This window comes from Mus caroli, unplaced genomic scaffold (genome assembly GCF_978045245.1).
Source record: "Mus caroli unplaced genomic scaffold, Mus_caroli_1 scaffold_20, whole genome shotgun sequence".
Lineage (NCBI taxonomy): Eukaryota > Metazoa > Chordata > Mammalia > Rodentia > Muridae > Mus > Mus caroli.
Genome location: NW_028227275.1, coordinates 49,701,837 through 49,723,968, shown reverse-complemented (window position 1 = coordinate 49,723,968; position 22,132 = coordinate 49,701,837). Strand labels below are relative to the sequence as shown.

The following is a 22,132-nucleotide window of genomic DNA, read 5'->3' as shown; positions in this document are numbered from 1 at the left end:
TCTACACACACCCTTACCTAACCCCCACCTCCACCCCTGCCCCGCCTAGCTCTGGAGAACTTTGGATGTTAAGTGAAGATCACTTCAAATGTTAGGACTGCATTTCTCACCTCAGACTACTTGACAGACCTCATGGTACCAAACACACAGGGTCGCTCTGTAAATGCCCGTTTAATCAACATATGGCTACAATTAACTTCAAGAAATAAGTATGCTTGAGGCTGTGGGAAATGGTCCAGTTGGTAAAGCATTTGTCTTGTAAACTTAAGAGGCTGAATTCAATTCCTAAAACCCAAGGTATAGAGGTATCTCTATAATCCTAGCACTGGAAAGGCAGGGACAGGTGGATCCCTGACCAGCCAGTGCAGCCTAACTGGTGAGTTCTGTGCCATGGGCCTTGGTGTGGCACAGCCTTGAGAACTATGTGTCCTGAGGACTTTATGCTGTAATGGAATTCTGCTCTGCTTGCATTCCTCTTACTCTAAGAGTTATATGAAAACTTTAAGGGGGCTTCCAGTCCCTCACTGGGCAGTATCTCTGGCATTCGCAATATTAATGTTTGATCTCTTTCAGGCATTACTGCTAGAGCGGATTATGATTCTATCACCACCCTAGAGAAGAATTTAGAGATGTAGATTGTCAACAGTGACTACCACCCTTAGAAAACACTTGGAAAAATAAAGTTGTCAGTGAAGCTAGGTTGAGATGTTTTTACCACTGGCTCTGATATAAAATATCTTAGGGAACAATGTGAAGTTCAGAAAGACACACACACTCTTACGAGTTAAGCCAGGGACCTTTTATGACCAGGGAACAAGAACAATGGCAGCACTGGCTGACGTGACTCTCACTGAGGCTGGACTGGTGATAATGGATTTCTTATACCCATTTTTTGCCCTCAGCTTCCTGATAAGATTTATTAAGAACTGTTGATGAGGAGATGTGCATTTTGAGGATTTAACACATATATGACTGATTTTTTTTTTATAAAAATTTAAATCTGTGATTCTTTTTAAGTTTTTACAAGATTAGTTTTAAAGATAAATAATGAAATAATTACCGCTTTCTTCATAACTGTAAACTGCTGCCTGCCAGTCAGAGAAACTGGCTGAGAAAACTCCCTTGCTTGCTTACACTTTGTTAATCAATAACAAGATGCTTGATTATGGATTATGTGGGTTTTTCAGAATAACTGTACTACGCAATGTTATTTCTCGTAAAGGTATCAGAAAACACATTGTTTTTCTTTTTTTTTTTTTTTAAAGATTTATTTATTTATTACATGTAAGTACACTGTAGCTGTCTTCAGACACACCACAAGAGGGAGTCAGATCTTGTTCAGGATGGTTGTGAGCCACCATGTGGTTGCTGGGATTTGAACTAAGGACCTTTGGAAGAGCAGTCGGGTGCTCTTACCTGCTGAGCCATCTCACCAGCCCCACATTGTTTTTCATAATCATTCACTAGAAGAAAACTAACATATAATCACATTATAATTGTATACTGCTTGAAAGATTCTGCTGGGATATATAAGTTATGGAAGAAAGAATAAAGGATGGTGTGGCTGGAACATTGCTTCTCCCATATACATCAACTGTGTGTGTGTGTGTGTGTGTTTGTGTGTGTGTAAAGTTTGGGTGAATGGGTGAATGGGGGTTAGAACATTACTCCTTCCACCAATTGTGTGTTTTTATGTATGTATATATGAAATACTTGGAGCCAGCTTGCTGGAGCTTTGCTCTAAACATTCTGTGTGTCAATATGTATATGTCTATCTGTAGGTCTGTATACATGTACTATGTGTGTATGTATATATGCATGTATATTTGTGTGTATGAAGTTATTGGATTCTGCCTTTTGTTTCATCCACTCAGTGTGTGTGTGTGTGTGTGTGTGTGTGTGTGTGTGTGTGTGTGTGTGTGTGAGAGAGAATTTTCTTTCTTTCCTTCTCTTTCTCACTGACCTGGAGGAGTTAAAAGATTTCATAGTTTTTTCCCTGGCCACAGAGAATGCCAGCCCCAGTAAATTAAGCTTTGTTCCCTCTGCTGTGCTGCTTCTCTAATCACTGGCTGCCTTTGGCAGCAGCCCCTGTAGGAACCTGGATCCATCCCAGTTAGCACCTCTAAGCACTGAGCCCCAACAGCTGCCTGCTCAGTTTACCCACCACATGGATGCCAAAGCCACTCATTGGCAGAGAACCCCAGCAAAACCCAATGATGCTAGTAGCCTGAGCTCATACTTCTAGGCAAAAAAAAGAAAAATCACAGCAAGTACATCTATTATCTACAGGCTGTCCCAAAGTGCAGTCACTTAGCCTCCTTAATAAAAGTTCCACGTCAGGTCTGTGAAGAACCAAACACTGAGAGAGCCTAGTAAAGCAAATTTCTTCACTGTGGGACTTCCTGGAGCCTTTTGAAAGATAACGTGCATTCTAAATCTATGAAAGAGATGGTCCATTTGGTAAAGACATTTCCATCACTCAAGCTAGATCCCTGAGACACACCTAGCCAGGGAGAATCAACTCCCTCAAGTCATCTTCTAACCTACACATGTCAAGATGTATGCATGCATGCACAGACACACACAAAATAAATAAATAAATGTAGCTCACAAGGGCTCATGGCATCTCACACTGCTATCCAGAGTGAACACTCTTACTGAGCCAACAGCCACGACCAACCCTGACCTGTTGTTTATTAACAGTCCCTGGCTGTGTCTGAGCAGCAATGTCTAGCAATCTCTAGAGGACATATTATGCCAGGTTCTATGGCAACCCTGGTGATTCTCTCTCTCTATGAAGACTTACACTGTATCCCTTCTGACAAAGGATGGTCATGACCATGTACCCAGTACCAACCAGGAAAACAGACACAACCCTTTACTCAGAGACCAAAGCCCACCATCTTCCTAACGTGCAAGGAATACAGCCTCTTAGGGACACTCCTGTGGTTCAGGAAAAGAGAGAGAACAGAGGTACTAGAAAAGATTCCTCATCATAGAGAAGATATTCCTTACTGAATGTGAGTCACCAGGGAAAGACTGTAGTGACCGGAGACGTCTTCTGACATCAACTCAGGTCCACCTCCACCACTGAACAAGAGCATTGTCTTCCACTGTCCACAAAGTAGAACAACACAAGTGTTGTTTGACCTCACTTTGAGTCACTGACTGAAAGGCAGCACCTACCCACAAGCTGAGTTAGGCACTGTGGAGGCTTATGGCCAACTTTCCAGTCAGAACAACACACATTCAGGCTAGCTTCAACACAGTTCTTTCTTCCTTTCTTTCTTTCTCTCTTCCTTCCTTTCTTTCTTTCTCTCTTTTTCTTTTTCTCTTCCTTCCTTTCTTTCTCTCTTTTTCTTTCTCTCTTCCTTCCTTTCTTTCTTTCTCTCTTTATCTTTCTTCCTTCCTTTCTCTTTGTCCTTCTCCCTTCCTTTCTTTCTCTCTTTTTCTTTCTCTCTTTTTCTTTCTCTCTTCTTTCCTTTCTTTCTCTCTTTTCCTTTCATCCTTCCTTCCTTCCTTTCTTTCTTTTTTTATTTATTTTATTTTATTCAGTTTCCCCCCTCCTTTCTCTCCTACCTGCCCTGGTATATCAAGCTGCAGTGAGACTAGGGACATCTTCTCCTATTAAAGCTAGACAAGGGAGCCCAGTAGGACTCAACCCAGTTCTTAACTGAGCAGATGAGCAACCATGAACTGTCAAGTTCTACTCCACTCCATTTGGGGGAATCTGGAGGTCCACTTTCTATACACACAATCCAGACTGTGGAAAACTCCTGAATTACCCCTCACAAAGAAAATGAGGTCTCTGTTTCTTTCCAGGGAAATGAAAAGATAAATAGTGTGATGATTTGTATACGCTCAGCCCAGGGAGTGGCACTATTTGGAGAAGGTGTGGCCCTGTTGGTGTAGGTATATCACTGTGGGTGTGGGTTTAAAGACCCTCATCCTAGCTGCCTGGAAGCCAGTATTCTGTCAGCAGCCTTCAGATGAAGATGTAGGACTCTTAGCTCCTGCTGTACCCTGCCTGCCTAGATACTGCCATGCTCCCACCTCGGTAATAATGGACTGAACTTCTGAACCTGTAAGCCAGCCCCAAGTAAATGTTGTCCTTATAAGAGTTGCCTGGTCATGGTGTCTGTTCACAGCAGTAAAACCCTAACTAAGACAAAGAGAGACAGAAACTTCAGTGACAGTCAGACTGGGGGGCAGTGAGGAGTTAAGTGCTGTTCACTGAGTACGTATATGCCGGCAACATTTGGGATGCTTTATGAGCATAATCAGACCCAATCCAACCCTGTAGAAAATCACGATCTAACCAATCCCAGTTTACAGATGAGGAGAATAAGGTACAGCAGGCTAAGGAACATTCACAAAATCAACAGCTGGTGAAAAGCAGGTTGACTGAACCTAAATATGGAAACCTCCAAAGCCATCATTTCTGTTGACATCCTGACACACTCCTGCCTCATGCTTCCACCTTTCAGTGTTACTATAACTCAGTCCTATAAGACCTCATGCTCAAAGTACACATGAAGCTGTAGGTATGTATGGCTTTACAAATATAAGCTGGTAGCATCTTGTTTTTTCTCTCACCACCAAAATTAAAGCAACTAGAAAATTTTTAAGAAACAACAAATTTCACTGATACAAATCAAAGGCCTAAAGAAAGAGTAATTTTGGTTTTACTCCTAGCTGTGACAATGTATTTAAATTATATAACTTTAAATAAGAAAAGACATCATTAAAATGTTGTCATGTACTTAAGATGTTACAAGTCTCTCTTTAATTACATATAACTTACCCTCTGCTGGCTTTTAAAAATCTTTTTTTTTTTTTTTTTAATTTTATTTGCCTGGGTGTTTTGGCTACAGGTATCTGTGTACCAAGTGCATGCCTGGTGTCCACAGTGGCACAAAGAGGGCCTTGGATCCCCAGCACTGGAATTACAGATGGGGTGAGTCACCTCATGTGTGCTGGGAATCCAACCTGGTTCCTCAAGAAGAACACAAAGTGCTCTTAACCATTGGGCCATCTCTGCAGCCTCTTTCTTCTGACTTCCTTAATAAGATGTAAAGTCGAGATACTCTCAAGAATTAAAAACAGAATCCCCTGGAACTGCTCTGCCTGCCCATCTGTTCATTTGCCAGCACTGAAAGATCTGAGGTTTCTTTATTCTTACTGAGGAAATTCTGCTTGCTCATGTACGTTCAGGAAAAACAAACAAAACAAAACAAAACAAAGGGAAGGCTGCCCACCTCAGAGAAGAACTCGTCCATGAAGGCTGTGTTGTCAATAGCAATCTCAACCTCGTCCGTGTCATCATCCTGCGTCAGCTGCTTCTGCAAGAGACCAGAGCAGGCCAGAGTGAGAACAGAAACACAATAAACAGCCACTGTAATTGAAGGGGTTATATTTAAGCACACATGCACACACACAATTTTCTTTAAAATGAATAGAAAGCTACTATTGTAATGCTCTGGAGTTGCCTGTAATTAAATCCAAGCTCTATCTCCTGACTGTGCAAGGGAAGAAAGAAGGGACAAGCAAGTTATTACCCAGTTTATCAGACCTGGGGTACCTTAACTGTCAAAAGCTAATAGCACTACTCCATACAGTGAGTAAACAAGTAAACGAGATAATTTGGGCAGTGGTCATGCATGTTTTCAATCCCAAGCACTCAGGAGGCAAACAGCTACATCTCTGAGTTTGAGGCCAGCCTAGTCTACAAAGCAATTTCCAGGACAACCAGGGTTACACAAAGAAACCCTGCTAAATAAATAAATAAGAAAGAAGATAATGAACATAAACATATGCACACAGGATCCAGTACACTGTACAATTAAGGTCTTGGTTGTTGTTCATCTGTCTTGTTTTGCTTTGTTTTATACTGGGGGTCAAAACCTAGGCCTCCATGCATTAGCAAAGTGCTTGTCACTGAACTTCATACCCAGTCCAATCTTGTGACTATAGGTAGAGGCATTTTTGTAGCTTACTCTAGTTGAAGAACCTAAAATTTAGAGAGGTTTAGTAACAGGCAGACTCTAACCTGACTTATTTAAACAAGTTCCAGGCAGTTCCTTCAAAGCATGAGCCACTGATTTTCACAGCTGGAGTAAAGATTTTCCCATGCTTAGAAACTACTTATTGCAAAGAAAATCAAAGTTGTTCCCTGTGCACGAGCTCATGTTTATAAGGAAAGGGAAGTTCTTTCATTAGTCCCCAGCCAACTTCAGGGAATGCAAGCCTCCTCAACCTCATTCACCTTCCTCCTCAGAATTACAAAATGGCTATCTAGAGGAAGTGACCCCATTCCCACCCAGCAACAAAAGCCTGAGTTGTCTCCACATTGTTCCTAATTGCTCTCTCCCAGACAAGTGCTATAACAGGGCACTGCTGACTTCTAAGCACACAGAATACTGGCTGTTGAAAGTGAAGGCCAAGAGCCCTTACACCTGACTCCACTATACCTTTCAATGCCTTATAGCCTTCTACATCTAGCTATGTCACCCTTAAAGGCTCAGAACTCCACAAGCAAGAAAGCAGCCAGGCCTCACGTCACCTTTTACCATCCTGACAAATCCATAAATTCCCATCAAAATCTGCAGCCACCTGGGAATCCTCTTCAACGTCTCATTTTCTGTCTGGTCTGGAGCAGCCAGCATCTCAAGCTTCAAAGCTGCATTCAAGAGACTTGAATCGGAGGAGGGTCCTCCTACTCATCCCACAACTATCTCCTAAAAAAATTCTAATTATGTCCTCCTGACACCCAAGGTCACATAATGACAGCTCATCTCCTAGGACCAAAATCTCTCTGCCCAGAAAAGCATACAGGGCCTTTATAATGCAGCCCCACCACACTTCTCCCTCAATGCATTCCTGAGATCAGCCATTTGAAATGCCTTGCACTTCCTAGACACACCATTCCTTTACGTGTAGCGTCTTTCTTTCCATGCTGCTATACAGACTGGAATTCTAACCAAAAAGCTATCCATCCAACTACCAAAATCTTTTTCATCTTTAAAACTCACTTCAGACAGCCCAATTTTGTCTCTCCCATGCAAACTTCCAAACCTCCCATAAGCTCCCACCACTCTGTAAAGACCCTCCACATCAACCTCTATGGCCGACTGTCATTTGCCCCTCTACTCTTCAGTCTGTATCCAGTGACTACAAACTGCAGGACGGTCAGGGTTATCAAGTGCATCTCTTAGAATACATTCACTGGGGGCTGGAGAGATGGCTCAGAGCAAGCAAGCAAGCAAGCAAGCAAGCAAGCAAGCAGGAAAGGAAAGGAAAGGAAAGGAAAGGAAAGGAAAGGAAAGGAAAGGAAAGGAAAGGAGAAAGAAAAGAGAAGAGAAGAGAAGAGAAGAGAAGAGAAGAGAAGAGAAGAGAAGAGAAGAGAAGAGAAAAGAAAAGAAAAGAAAAGAAAAGAAAAGAAAAGAAAAGAAAAGAAAAGAAAAGAAAAGAAAAGAAAAGAGATACATTCACTAATATATCTGTCTGCCAGCCCGGGGCCCCTTCTGTGGAACACTCCTTCACCCTACCCACCTGATTTTGAGAAGGCCACTGGGGTCACTTAAGCTCCCCAAGGAATTTGAGTTGTGAGAAGAGTCTGAAGAGAATGAGGCCTAGTAAGCTAATGGCAGCACCCAACAGAGCTGCCCCCTCTCCTTTCCTGAGCCCCACTCCCCTTGTTTGTAGGCAGGTTTTGCAGATCTCAACTTGTATTCTTTTAGTTAGCTCAACAGTTCTTTTGTTCATTTAGCCAAAATCAGCCTTATCACCTGCAATTAAAGGGCAACATCATACTTATGGCTTAGATAAGAATGGCTCATATATTTGAATGCTTAGATACCAGGAAGTGGCACTATTTGGAAAAATTAGAAGGATTAGGAGGTGTGGCATTGTTGGAAGAAGTGTGTCACTAGGTGTGTGCTTTGATGTTTCAAAAGCCCATGCCAGACCCAGTCTCTATGTCTGTCTGTCTGTCTGTCTGTCTGTCTCTATCTCTCCTCTCCCACATTCTCTCTTCCCTACTTCCCTCTCCCCCTTCTCTATTCCCCACTCTCTGCCTGCAGATTAGGATGTAGATCTCTAAGCTACTTCTCCAACACCATGTCTGCCTGCATGCCCACACTCCCCACCATGCTGATAATTACAGAAACCTCTGAGACTAATTAAGCAAGTCCACAATTAAATGCTTTCTTTGTAAGAGTTGCCTTGGTCATGATGTCTCTTCACAGCAATAGAAGAGTGACTAAGATACATGTCAATAATCTATTCCATATTTTCCAAGTATTTAACAGTAATCACTTATAGCTGAATGCATACCTGGCATTCACACTATTCACACCAGGGAGTGGCACTATTAGGATGTGTGGCATTACTAGAGTAGGTGTGTCACTGTGGGCATGGGCTTTTCGACCTTATCCTAGCTGCTTGAAAGCCAGTCTTCTATCAGCCTTCAGGTGAGATATAAGACTCTAAGCTCCTCCTGCACCATGCCTACCTAGATGCTGCCATGTTCCCACTTTAATGATAAAGGACTAAACCTCTGAATCTGTAAGTCAACCCCAATTAAATGTTGTCTTTATAAGAGTTGCCTTGGTCTTGGGGACTGTTCAAAGCAGTATAAAACCCTGACTAAAAAACATACATATATAGAAACACAGATACACACACACACACATACATACATATGCTGAGTGAAGCACTGTACATGAGAGCTACTTCTCAACGGCCTTACCATGGGTCTATGTGTCATTAAGGTAAAGCTTTGGGAGCTGAATGCAACCTTAAGGATGCCTGACACTAATGGGATTACTCTGGATTCTGGATGTCTATCTTCGCAGGTTCTTTTCATGTTTAGCCTCTAAATACATGAAAGTAACAAGAACATTTAACCCACATCAGAAAATACAAAGAAGGGACCATGGTCACATGCTACCTGACATCACTGGACCCAGATCTATTCTGGCTTCTTTATCTACAAACTATCCCAGGAAGAGGGTGGGGCTCCTTTCCTTCTGATTACAGGTAAATCCAGGTTCCTCAAAGCCCCCCTTTGTTTCCCACCTCAGGGAGTAAGGCAGGGAAAACACACCCTGCCTTTTATCCTCTGCCCCCATGACTGAGCCTAAACAAGAGAACATCAGCATCAGTATCAAAGAATCAAGGCCTGTGGTAATGAGGATGTTACAGTAGCTGAAAGTTCAGCCACAGAGGGAAAACAGTGTGCAGGAGAACCACAAGGCCAGCCAGTTACTTCCTCTTGATGTCTCTCCTGTGAGGAGATGAAAGATACCACCAACGAATCTGGCAACAGCAAGCTACCCAGTTATCTCCCCTCCTCAAGCCTAAAGTATACTGCGAATTTCAAAAACAACAGCTAAGGCCGACTCCTCCTGCACAGTAATGATTGTTGAGGAGTCCAGACTACAACCTAGGTCAGTCTACATCAGCTGACAGAATAAATAGATGTATCTGCTCCTATAGCCACTACTAGGTACTTGGTGACCATAAGATACTCCTCCCCACCCCACACCCTTTTTTTTTTTTTTTTGCACATCATGTCAACAAATCCCATCTACATGCTGTAGCTAAGAAACTGGACGTCAGAAGTTACAATTAGTCAAGGTCTTACGGTTGCTGATTTATAGAGATGCAGCTTGGGTACAGGGCCTCTGTCCTAAGCCCTTCTTATTGTAGTGCTTCCTACTCAAAGGCTGCCACCAGCAGCAGCCTGGAACATGAAATTGGCAGCTCAGGCATGCAGGAAGCACCCTTTGCTGAGAGACTGGAGCTATAGAACTTGGATACAATACATGTCTTTGTTAAACATTTGTTTTTCTCACAAAGTAAGGACCTAAGCCTTAAGTTCCCTACTGTGGTCTGGGAAAACCTCAGGATACCTCAAATGTACCTCAGAAACCACCCAAGTAGTCAAGGAAGGGGAGCCCAGCAGGAGGGCTCCAGTGCCCCACAACCCTCTTCAGTGTGCAGGAACAGTTTCCTTCACTGGGACTTAGAGATGAAGGGAGGGGAATTGAGGGATAGAAGGGAGGAAGAAAGATGAATCAATAAAAGAGAAGAGACACCTGGTCACCATCATTCCCCTTAGAGGGCTGTGGGAGAAGCCTTCCTGCCAAACTCAGGAGAGTACAAATGTTTCTATCGTCTCGCCTGGTTGAAACAGTTCTCTGCTCCAAGCACTAACTAAAACCCAGTTTTCTCCTGACCCATTTCAGAGGGACGATTATATCCTCTATTCCTTATCCCTGCTGCCCACTGCTCTAAGGCTGCCCCCTCTAGGACCAGTGTCTGTGGACTCTCAAAGACAGACACCACTATTCATGGAGAACCAGACACACAGACATGGACGCACGCGCGCATGCACACACACACACACACACACACACACACACACACACACACGGAGGGGGGCCAGTCTGAGTACTCTGTCCCTCTTCTTTGATTTAAAGAGCCAGACAGTCTAAGTGAGTATGTGGGTTCTCAATGGGTCCAGCAAATGCTCTGTCCCCTACTGAAGGCTCAGATGACCCTTTTCCAATGCCCAGCTCTCCTAAGGACAATTTTCTTTAGTATCAAACCCTCCCTGAGAAAACACTTCCTCTTTTCACTGAATTTCATCTTCTGCAACACCCTTGTCATATGAATAAAGAGGAAATCAGCAGATAATGATACCCTAGTGAGCCTCCCGCTTTTACTTTCAACATCTGTTCTAGCTGAGCAGTTGAAGGCAAAGCATTGGCTCTATCTAAAAGGAGGAGACCTGAGGAATAAAGTCATTATAAGATTAGTCCAAGACCAGCAAGCCAGAGAACAAGAGCCAAAGTCCCAAAGTTCTGTGCACTGTCACAACAATGACAGTGGATGATATGTATGTATATGTATCACAGGTACTTACATGACTTCAAGTGTGTTATCTAAGTCTCACATCAATCCTCTAAGGGACAAATATTTCTTCCCTCACTTACAGATATGGTTAACTGCTAATTAGGTTAATTAATTCATCCAAAGCAATTCAGCTATTAAATAGCATCATTAGGACTCTACTCTAGCAGAGGCATGGGAGCTCACGCCTGTGCCTGCTCTAGTGCCTGAAGGTGCCTCTCCACAGTCTCAATGACATATCTTCACCTATTTTAGAGGATGCTACATCTAAGCTAGATGACTCTATATGCTCAAATGGAAGAGATATTATGCATGTCTTCCTACCACTACTCATGAATATAAACATACGCAGGTACATATGACTTCCACAGTGAAGACTCAGCATGACACCTCACAGCTGTGAGCTGCCATCTTGAACAGGTTACTTCTCTCTGCCTCTGATTTCTCAATTGTAACATGACCTGAATAGTTTGCTCACAAAACTCTTGTAAAATCCAATCAGCTATTACATACAAAATGTTGAGAGCAACTCTGGGTACACATTACATGTGGCTCCAATGCCAGTTCTCAGAGGTCACTGAGGAAGAAAGTCACATAAACAGAATTTCATTTATTTTTAAGCCTTTGATGTGAGTTTTAAAAACAAAAACAAAAACAAAAACAAAAAAAACAAAAACCGCTCTGAACTGTGCTCCAGCTACACTCTCACAGATTTACTACTCTTATTATCGTTCATTTCTAGTGCTTTGTTCTTTCGGTTTTGATTCATATTAAGGGTTATTTAGAAAGAAGTTTTTGAAATCCCAATGGGTAAACCTGGGGGAGTATTATTGCATTATTATTCTAAGGCTATCACTAATTCATATGCTGTGGAATTGAAGGTTTTCTTGTGTCTTAGTATAGGGTCAACATTTCTTAATCGTCTATGTATATTTCAAAATACCTTCCATTCTACTTGTTGAAACAAACACTGAAATCCCATCCCTAGATTGAGTTAGTGCCTACCTTGTTTTGATTCTCAAGACCTACACTAGATCCAGAGTAGAACAGTGAATGTTCTCAAGAGAGGAAGGAGGTGGAGGGAGGCCTTGTGGGTAGATGCTACAGCTATAAATCAAGTTAGGAAGGTGAATTCCTTTGGAGTCACTCAGCTAAGGGACAATGCTCATTTCAGACCTCTCTTTGATACCTTCTAATCTTCATTACCACATTAACTTAGAGAAGGATCTCAAGATTTCATAATCAACCTGCACACCCAAAATATTCTCCTTCTCCCCTGCAGGCTTGGGCGTTCCTTCACTCGTCCTCCAGGGAGAACACTAACGTGTGCCAAGTCATAGTCCAAATGCTGGAGGCTCGTGGGGCAAACTCAGCATCGCTGGCTCTCCAAGCTCTCTCCAGCTAAACTGGGAGTTGGCTGGGCAAACAGATAACTACAATACCACATGAGGAGGGGGCAACAATTATAATGAGAAATTATACACAAGAGAAGACAGAATGCCCAGCCTCACCAGAATACAGAGAGCCTGTCAGAAATGGAAGCTTATGAGAGACTGTTTGAAGAGCAACATTTGAGAAAACTGTGAAAACTGAGGATTTACCCAGAGGAAATTTCCAGCAAGGCCAGTCTGAGTGAGAGGACCACACCCTACATTCTCTCTCATCCTTGAAGCTGTAAGAGAAAACTCACAAAATAGTTTCTTCTTCCTCCTTCTGAGCTCAGCTTCCCTTTAGGTCTTTTGGCCCTTCCCCCCAGCCTCCTTCACTTCTTTTCTGACATTCACTTCTTCCTCCTGGCCAATCCTGACCACTGAGTACCATTCAGGGATTCAGAGAGGAAGGAAGGAACAGACAATATCTTATTCCCTCCTAACTCTGTAGAAGTCTTCCTTTCACCTGGCTCCTTAACCTCCTTCCCAGCATGATCCTCCTGTAAAACTCAAATCACCACAGCAACAGGCAGCACTGACTGACAGTCAAGGCAAGATGAAGACTCTTCTAAGGTATGTACTTTATACCATGGCATTTAATCCCTACACTAATCTTCTAGGGACTGGTGCTGAAAGATGCCAGCTACCCTGCCAAGAGTGTGTGCCCAAGCCAGGGAGGCCTGTTCTCAACCAAGTTGGAGAAATGTCCCTCACCACGGCTGACTCCACCCCAGCTGCAGCCCTGGCCCAGGGACATGAATTTCCAAAACAATGGAAAGCAGATGACATGTAAATGTAATGTCGTAATGAGGATTATTACATGGTATCAAAGAGAGACCTAGAATGAGCATTGTCCCTTAGCTGAGTGACTCCAAAGGAATTCACCTTCCTAACTTGATTTATAGCTGTAGCATCTACCCACAAGGCCTCCCTCCACCTCCTTCCTCTCTTGAGAACATTCACTGTTCTACTCTGGATCTAGCAAGCGTAGGTCTTAAAAATCAAAACCAGGTAGACACTAAATCTGGGGATGGGATTTCAGTGTTTGTTTCAACAAGTAGAACATAAAGCAAGGTCATGAAAAAGAGAAAAGAGGGGGAAATTGTGTGGGGACAGAGGAAGCACAAGTGGGTACACTGTGGTATCCTGGCTTAAATCCTAGAACAGAAGGGATTTAGTGAGATAAAAGAAATAAATGCCCTGGTGTTTAGTGAAGAATCTTGTGCTGGTATCACTGTCTTTGTTTGATGAATGTACATTGAAAAGTGAGACGAGCAGAAAGGATCCAATGGACAGAAGCAGCTGACCCCTGTTGTTGAGTTAGGGAAGGCTGAAAAAAGCTGAGGAGAAGCATGATTCTGTCGGAGGACCAGCAGTCTCAATTAATCTGGACCCCTGAAATCTCTCAAACACTGGATCACCAAACAGACAGCATACACCAGCTGATATGAGGCCCCCAACACACATACAGTAGAGGACTGCCGGGTCTGTGTTCATTCAGAGATGATGCACCTAACCCTCTAGAGACTGGAGGCCCCCAAGGAATTTAGAGGTCAGGTGGGATGGAGAGTGGGGACATCCATGTGGAGACAGGGGGGTAAGGAGGAGTGGGGGATGTGAAACAGTCTGAGGGTGGATGGGGGGGGGCAGATAAAAATAGAGTGTAAAAAAATAAATTTTAAAAAAAAGGAAATTACCTTGTTTAAAAAAGTAAGCAAAACTGATGCTATATCACGCTTCCCTAACCCAGACAGCTGGCATACCCAGACAGTACATGCTCTACTAATCTCTTTAGGCAGTAGCTGTACTTCACTCAGGCTTCACAAACACTGGGAAATGTTGCCATAGAAACAGCCAAAGGCCACAAAGCAGAGTGACCTAACAGGAAAGACAGTGGTGGGAAAAAGCTGAAGTGGGGCTGTGCATAAAGCAGGCTAGAGATAAAGTTGGTCTGGGACTACAAAATCTGCAGGTAGCTGAATTCATCAACAGCATTAACTCAGTTCACCTACTGAATGGCTTGGAACTCAGCTTTCTACCCTCCAATGGGTAAGACCTGCAAACTAATACAATAATAATACTATATTAGCTATATGGCTGTATTTTTTCAACAGAAAAAAGAATCTGTGGAGTCAGGGAATGCGGGGTTAATGGATTTAGCTGGGAAGCTTTCCCATGGCGATGACACTAGAGCCCAGCATCAGGGGTTGAGAAGGATTTTACCAGAGAGAAAATGAAGTAGCTGGGTTTTCACTTAGGTATCCATATGTTTGTCTGTCATTGTCTTTCTGATCAAAGACAGCCTCTGTGACTTCTTGAACTGGATTTTTTTTTTTTTTTTTTTTTTGGTTTTTCGAGACAGGGTTTCTCTGTATAGCCCTGGCTGTCCTGGAACTCACTTTGTAGACCAGGCTGGTTTCGAACTCAGAAATCCGCCTGCCTCTGCCTCCCAAGTGCTGGGATTAAAGGCATGCACCACCACGCCTGGCTTGAACTGGAATTTTAATAAAGGGAAGAGCCTTGGAATTCATCCACCTTGGGGGTGCACCAGTGACTTTTGACTTCATTAACAAAGTTATGGATTCCCTGAGTAAATGTTCTACTCCAATCAGGTAAAGCTTCACCAACCAGAAAATGGAACAAGAAATGCCAATCATAAATGAATAAGGGATGTGTAAGAGCCAAGCTGATGCAGACCGGCAGGCAGAGAACATATAATGTATGACTACCATGCAGAATACTGGGTACTGGGGCCCCAAGGACTTATTGCTTGTGGGGGAGGGAAGAGATACACAGTACAGTGGGGGTGGTCAGATACAGTGTAGGAAGATGACTCAAAAGGCAAAACATGCATGTTCATTCTTGAACCCATCACTTCCAGGCTAAGAATGCATGTCAGTCAAATCCAAGCCTCACATGCCTCGCCTGTAAGAGGGGAATGACCTACACCACCACCTCATCTTGTAAAATGGAGATGACTGGAGAGAAGGTGAAGTCCTGGACAAAAGCAATCTGCTCAATAAGTGATGCTTGCTATAGTTCACATGACAAGTACGTGAGTCACCATTCTTACTTAAACAGCCGATATGGAATACAAAGTGTAATTCATTAAGAAGCCAGTGAAGCTGGGTGCAGTGGCGCATGATTAACTCTAGCGCTTGGAAGGCAAAGGCAGGCAGAGTTCGAGGCCAGCCTGTTCTACACAGTGAGTTCCAGGACAGCCACAACTAAAATGTGAGACCCTGTCTTGAAAAAAATGAAAAAGAAGTTAGCAGAAGGTGGTTTCAAACCCTCTCTGTAGTAATGATTTTTTTTAAAAAGCAGCACTAACTTACTTAGTTGCAAAATAACACACAGCAGCGGGACTGGATAAAGAGTATCCTAGGATGCAGTTAGGGAGTGACTGTGGGTGAAGAATGAGCCTGGGGAGTGGGGCAGGGGCAACAATGGTCGGAAGGAAACAGTAGTAGGAGAGAGGACAGCATGGACCAGCTCCTGCCAGTGTCCTAACCTCCCCCAAGCTCACAGGAATAAAAATAACGTTAATCCCCTTCTCTGGTCCAAGCATTTCTCTCTGGCCTCCCGCTGATGGGCCTATAATCCCCACTCAATCCCTATCAATCTCATCTCTGCTTCTGTCTACGCACAGCCAAACATCCCTCCCAGGAAATGAATCCTCCCAGGCATAGAGAGGAGCCGAGGAAGGAATCCAGACAGGTGAGAAAACCTATTACTGAAAAGAGACAAAATCGCAACAAAGGGCAGTTTGGTATACTAAGATTCCTTATGACCCAAGGCACCTGGCACTGGGTGGGACTGGGCAAGCACTTAAGCTTAAACGCCCCTTATTTCTGACAGGATTACCACAGAGCTTTGTTCCTCAGAGACCCTTAACTTCCTGTGGGGAAGGACATGTGCAGGCTGTTAGGTAGCAGCAAGACCAAGACAGGCAGAGCAAAAGCCCAAGCCTAGGCTGCAGAGTTAACTGACTCATTACTGTTCGTTCCCTAATGGTCTTGGACTTAGAAGGTCGAATACATTCAAGTCACTTCAGTTTTGCTTGGTAGGTCTGTAGGGAGGCCTCTAAAGTCTTACTATACATCACTGGCTGCTCTGTTTTCATTATGAGGTTTTACCTCATTTCTCTTTCCATGAAATATATGTTTTCCCTATCTGACCTATTCTTTAAAATAAGGAGTTTGTACAGTAATTCTGTCAAACCTCATATGCAGCAAGATACATACAGTTCTAAAAGTTCTGAATTATGATGGCTAGGATATAGTGTGAACACACACAAGCTCCTTTTGATGTTCCAATGCATGTTTTTATGTTCTTAATGCTTTGTTTCACCAATGGGAGAAAAAGTGAGAAAACCTAAGATCCATGTGTTCTTCCAAATAAATTCTATTTGCATTTGAAGATACCAGATTCAAAGAGAAATTTCCACTCAAAAACTACTGCTGGAAATGGCACCGCAGACTTATCTCCTATCTCCCAGTCCAAAGGGTCTTCCTGTGGTTGCTTCTATCCCAAGAATTACACATCATGTGGTCCAGTCCTCTGTTCTTTCTACCCTACTGTGAACCTCCTAAACTCTAGAGACAAGTGTTGCTCACTAACACATCCCAGCATCTCAGCAGGGCCTGGTATACAATAGGCAGTTAGTAAATGTTTACTGAGTAAAATCAGGACCACACAAAAGGTTCCTGGGTCAGGAATTGCCCAGCAGATTCAAGGTTCAGTTACTGGGAGGTGTGTGAGAAAAGCAGGAGGGCGGGGTGCAGTCACTGCACATTCCCAGCAAACTCCTAGATAAACAAGAAAACGCTGACGGCAGCCCCTCAGGAGATGAGCTAAGCCAGGTCCTGTGACCACAGCCTTAGAACCATATGTGGTTTAGGGTGGACATTGCTCCCGGGGAGTTAAGTGTGGCCAGTTCACATGGACTGACTGTAGTAGATGACCATCACAGATTATCTCATTTCACCTGCACAGAGACCCTGAGGGGAAGACTGCTGATCACCTTGACAGGTGTGACTCTGAGGCACCAATCCTTGTGGACTGCAGAACAGTAAGACAAATAATACCAATTAGCATCTCACAGAACCATACACTCCTGGGGTTCATGGAGGCCTTCAATCTCCTATACTTCATCTTCCCTCTCTCAAGAGATGCTCAAATTCCTACAGAGATCAACACCTCAAAAGTCTCCTTGCCTACCTCTCATGGTAGAGGAGTCTATTCAGCCTGTCCAATCCTTGAGCAGCTAAGTACATTTGTAAAAAAAAAAAAAAAAAAAAAAATACTTTCTTAAAGATTTCTGATTTCTACCCCATGTCTTCCCCTCCTGTCCACTCACAGTGAAACTTACCTCAAGCACATGACACAGCCCCCAGCTATCTGAAGACAGCTATCACCCTCTCTCCCCTGGGTTTAGAAAGACATTGCATAGGCTTCTCGATGGGAAATGTATTGCACACAGGTTAGCAAATCTTTTCTTTGTAGATAACAGGAGTGAGAGACAGATCATACCCTATCTTGTTACCAAAGAAAAAGGTGGTCCCAGGGTGGTCGCTGGGGTAAAGGGCGGTGTAGAGGAAGGGGGTGACACAACACAGCATGGTTGGTAAGGCACAGATACCTCAACGTCCTTCACAGAAACCATTAATACTGGCAGAAGCACAGTTTGAGACCAACGGAGTTTTCTATTTTACAAAGGCAGCATCAAGGAGCTTGGAGGCGAGTGTACCTACTACTGATGCTTTGCTACATGGTCATGCTGTCAGACTGCCTTCTAAGTATTTATGTTCATGGCTACAGATTAGGGCTGCCCTCAACCTTAATCAGAGGACCTTCTATGGACAATGGGCAGCAGCCCACGCAAAGACTCCTAACTACTCAGTGTTGAAAATGAGCGGCAGTTCGGTGTTCAGCCCTAGATGGGATATTTATGCTATTACCATCCAGACTCCTGAGCTATGGTGAAGAGAAGGCAGAAAGAACTGAAGAGCCAGAGGATGGGAAAAGCGCTGTGAGATGCTGTCTTCTGGACACAACATGGCTGGAGCACACAGAAGTTGTGATTGCCGGCACAAAATCTAACTACTTGACATTCCTTCACAGATTGAGGGCTCATGAGGCTCCCTCTACCCCTAGGTGAGGAGCCATTGGCAGTCGCCGGCTTCTAGGGAAAGGGGGAATCATTTTTCTTCCTTCTGGAGTGTGTCCCCTTAGCAGGCTACCCATGCTCTGGTAGACAGCCCCATACTGATTTGCATGCAGGCATCCTTTACTGGACTCAGTTGATTATGTAAAATTTTTAAAGAGAAAAGTAAAGAGAAGACATGAAGGTACAAGACTGTTAGGTGTACCGGAGGTTATCTGAGGATAGTGGAGGGAGGATTTGGGTCAGTTATCAAGATACATTGTATCCGTGAATGAAATTGTCAATAAATAAGTTAAGAATAATCAAGAAGAAGCAGTGGTGGAGGCAGCAGCAGCACAGAGGTGAAGTTGCAAAAGGATCCCAGCTATTAAGTGTCGAGGCCTCAATTAGAGAAGCCCTTGAACCTCAACCCCATCCTAGTTGCATCGCACTGCTCCAAAAGGACAGCGACCTCCCCGTGGTTTTAGAACACTACTATAATATAGCACCGGCTAGCACCTCACTTGCATTAGCTCTGTTTTAGAGGCTAACCCTGAAGGGCTGAGAGGCAAAGGAACTTGTTCCAGTTCCCTAGAAAAATACCTTATTCTTGGAACTCAAAGCTCACTTAGGATTACTTTGTTGACAACCAACTACTGAAAAGAGCCAGGGAGTATCTTAGTCTCGAAACAGATTCCCTGACTAAGTAAAGGGGGCAGCCTCTGACTGCTGGTCAGCTCTGAACTCTTTTTGACAAGGGGCATCCCTGCCATCCAGAGTTGAGCTCCACCAGGTTTCCCCACCTACAAAAGAGCCCCAAGTAAAGTTTGCCCTTCAGTTAACCAGGATGCCTTGAGGCTCAAATGTGAAAAAGCAACTTTGGGGCAGAGGCTGGCTCCCACAATAAGCAACTGTCTCTTCCTTCTCTCATTTCTCCATCTCCCAAACATATTCTACAGCCCAGGACCCAGAGCATGCAAACCGGGTGAGGAAGATCTCATCCCTGCAAGGGAGGAGAGAGTAAAACAATTACAATACCAACGCACTGTCACTAACATTTCTATTTCAAAACAAAAAAGCAAAAAACATTAAGTTACTAGCATAAGTCCTAGGCGCCATACAAAGGGCTCTCCTGCAGCTCACTTGCTTTTAGCTTGCTTACCTACTCATTTTACAGATAACAAAACTTAAGCTTGGAGTTTAAAGGGGAACCAGTAAGCAGTAGGGCCAGGACAAAGCCCCAGTGCTAATGCAGACTAATACTTCCCTACTGTAAGGAGCTCATTAATCGCCTGGGAAGACTCGGGGAGACCTTCACCAGGTCTAGTCTGAGGCCTGAGCTGATGCATTTCTAGGCTAGCTAGGAGACAGACTCCACTGTGAGTTTCCAGGGCTGCACTGTTATATCCCACTAAGTGGCAGCCTGTATCACCGGGTGGGTTCCTAAAGTTTCACACTCGCCCTGCTCCATAGAATGTACTCAGTAACTTACTAAATGAATCTATACCTCAAAAAAATTGATGCTTCAGCACTTCCGTATATCAATCCCATTATGTCATTCAACCTTCATAAAAGACCTATAAGGAAGGAAGATTCTCCCTTGACCGACAAGGAAATATTCTCAAAAGAGTAAGTGATCTAAGCTTTTCGGCTTTTGGGCGGCAGACGACCACAGCTGTCTCCGGGGGTACAAGACAAAATAATTACAGACCACTGAATGGGAAGAGGGGTGCCATCTCAGCACCTAACAGGCTCACCGCTCCGGAAGTAACCCGGAACTCTCAACTACTCCGGGGATGGAGTAGCCCTGCACGGTGCTCCAGGAGGGAAATAGAAAGGAAGAGGAGGCCGGTTTGGGGCACAGTGCCAGGCGGCAGAAGACAGCTGGTGAGGTGAGCCCCCTGACTTCTCCATTAGCCCCGCTGATTTCAAGTCCCCGAGTGGGTCCAGCTGTGGAGGAACCCTGTCCAGCTTTGGGGGAGAAGGGGTAAGAGGGTTACGGGCGTCCAGGGAAATCGCAGCTAGGTGATGAATCACCGAGCACATGACCCTGCAGGGGAGGGGAGGGTGCAAAGCTCCGCGGGATGAGGCGGGGGCTTGGGGTGGGGGGAGGCCTAGGGCGCAGAGCACCCCTGCGGCCTGGGTTAGGGGAACTAGGAGAAGCCCCTCTCCCACGCCACTTCTCCTGAAGACCGATCCCCGCAGCTCCGGGCCCGCCTGATCCCCCAAGCGCCGCGGACTCACGGCCTTCAGCTGCTCCAGCCGGTCCTTCATCCTGGCCCAGGTGAGGGCGGCGGGCGCCTTGTCTCAGGTGAGCGCGTCCCAAGTGAGCGGCCTGGAGCGGCGGCGGGTGCCGGCCGGGGCGAGAGAGCTGCTAGCGCGGGCGGAGGCGGGCGGCGGCCGCTCTCGAGGAGGAGCGTCCGAGGCCACCGAGGTCCGCCGCGCCGCCCCCTCCGGCCCCCGCCGGCGCCGCGCTCCAAATCCGGCTACGAGACCGCGCCGGCTCAGGGCTCGCCCGCCCCTGGGCCCGCCCCATACCTGGGCCGCTCCCGGAGCTCCTGCTTAAAGGGCCAGCGCGCTCCAGCGCCGGAAGCATTCGGGGCACACCTTCCTATGCCCCTCGAAAGGCAGAGAAAGAAAGGGGAGGGGGGTGTCTGTCTGGCTTCGATTCCGTATTTTCCGCACTGTTCTTATTGTCCAGCCCTCTGCGGACTCCTCAGGTTGAAGACAAGCTGGTTCCTGCTCCCTTTGATGAGGGAAAACGTTCCGATGATGCTCAAGAGATATTCCGCCTTAAAGAAGGGACCTGTTGGGTATAGAATCTGTGCGGTCCGGGCTCAGAGACTTGTTCCCGTAGGGCATAACTGCAGATGAGATGCCCTGGATGGGGCTGCGGCGAGGAATTTGGGGATTATGATGCTAGTGGCTTTGGGGCCTCTCGAAGACGTGTAGGCGGTTCAGTCACCTTTTACTAACAATTTGAATAACTTAAGGAAATCTAGAAGACTCCGTTTCCATAGCTATATAAATCAGAGACTGCTTAGCAATTTGCTGCGAAGTCTGTACGAGAAAAGAAGCAACTGACTTGTAACTACCGGGCAGGGTTGTAGGATAAAGACGTTTGTTTGATTTGGAAAACTTAAGCCCACCTCTCTCCTCCTTGCTGTCAAGGGCCCTGGGATTTGAAGAATTTTTAGAAAAGTGCGGTTCCTCTCACTGCCCTTTCTCTTCAACGGTGCCCCTATTCCCTTTCTTTCCCCTCCCCTCCCCTCCCCTCCCCTCCCCTCCGTATTTGATTTGGGGATAACAAATGGCGTATCGACCAGAGTAGTGGTCAACAATTGGCGCTAGTGAAGACTTGGTCCCAAGGCTATAGATACGAATTATAACCGGACTTTACCCTCTGCTATGTGCACGCTCCTACTGACTTCCTCCGCTGCCATAAAGGTAGTCAATTAAGGCAGGGCTTGAGCTTTTAGAGCCAACTATGCGGTTCTCAACTCTAATCCTCTTTCTGACCTCCGGCTCCTGTGCTGACGCTGCCTAGCGAGGATGCGAACGTTTCCACGCCCCCTGGTGGTCGTAAACCCTACGGCTAGGGCTTGAACACCCCCACCCCACCCCAGCAAACACTTGGAAC

General features: G+C 45.0%; 1 protein-coding gene and 1 long non-coding RNA gene across 5 annotated transcripts in view; one reads left to right on the top strand and one right to left on the bottom strand.

Moving 5' to 3' along the window:
- Positions 1-20,985, bottom strand: part of Stx3 (syntaxin 3) — a 43,264-nt gene extending 22,279 nt beyond the window's left edge. For all 4 annotated transcript variants that reach the window (XM_021151484.2, XM_029472575.2, XM_021151483.3 and 1 more), the window contains exons 1-2: positions 20,737-20,985; positions 5,259-5,342 (exon numbers count right to left, since the gene is read on the bottom strand). In XM_021151484.2, the coding sequence (XP_021007143.1) occupies positions 5,259-5,342; positions 20,737-20,766 (114 nt within the window). In that variant the 5' untranslated portion in view covers positions 20,767-20,985. The remainder of the gene's footprint in view (positions 1-5,258; positions 5,343-20,736) is intronic.
- LOC110285380 (uncharacterized) lies at positions 15,277-17,604 on the top strand. The gene is made up of 3 exons (XR_002377050.2): positions 15,277-15,398; positions 15,997-16,064; positions 17,343-17,604. It is a non-coding gene; the product is annotated as an uncharacterized LOC110285380 (long non-coding RNA).
- Positions 20,986-22,132: the final 1,147 nt, after the last annotated feature.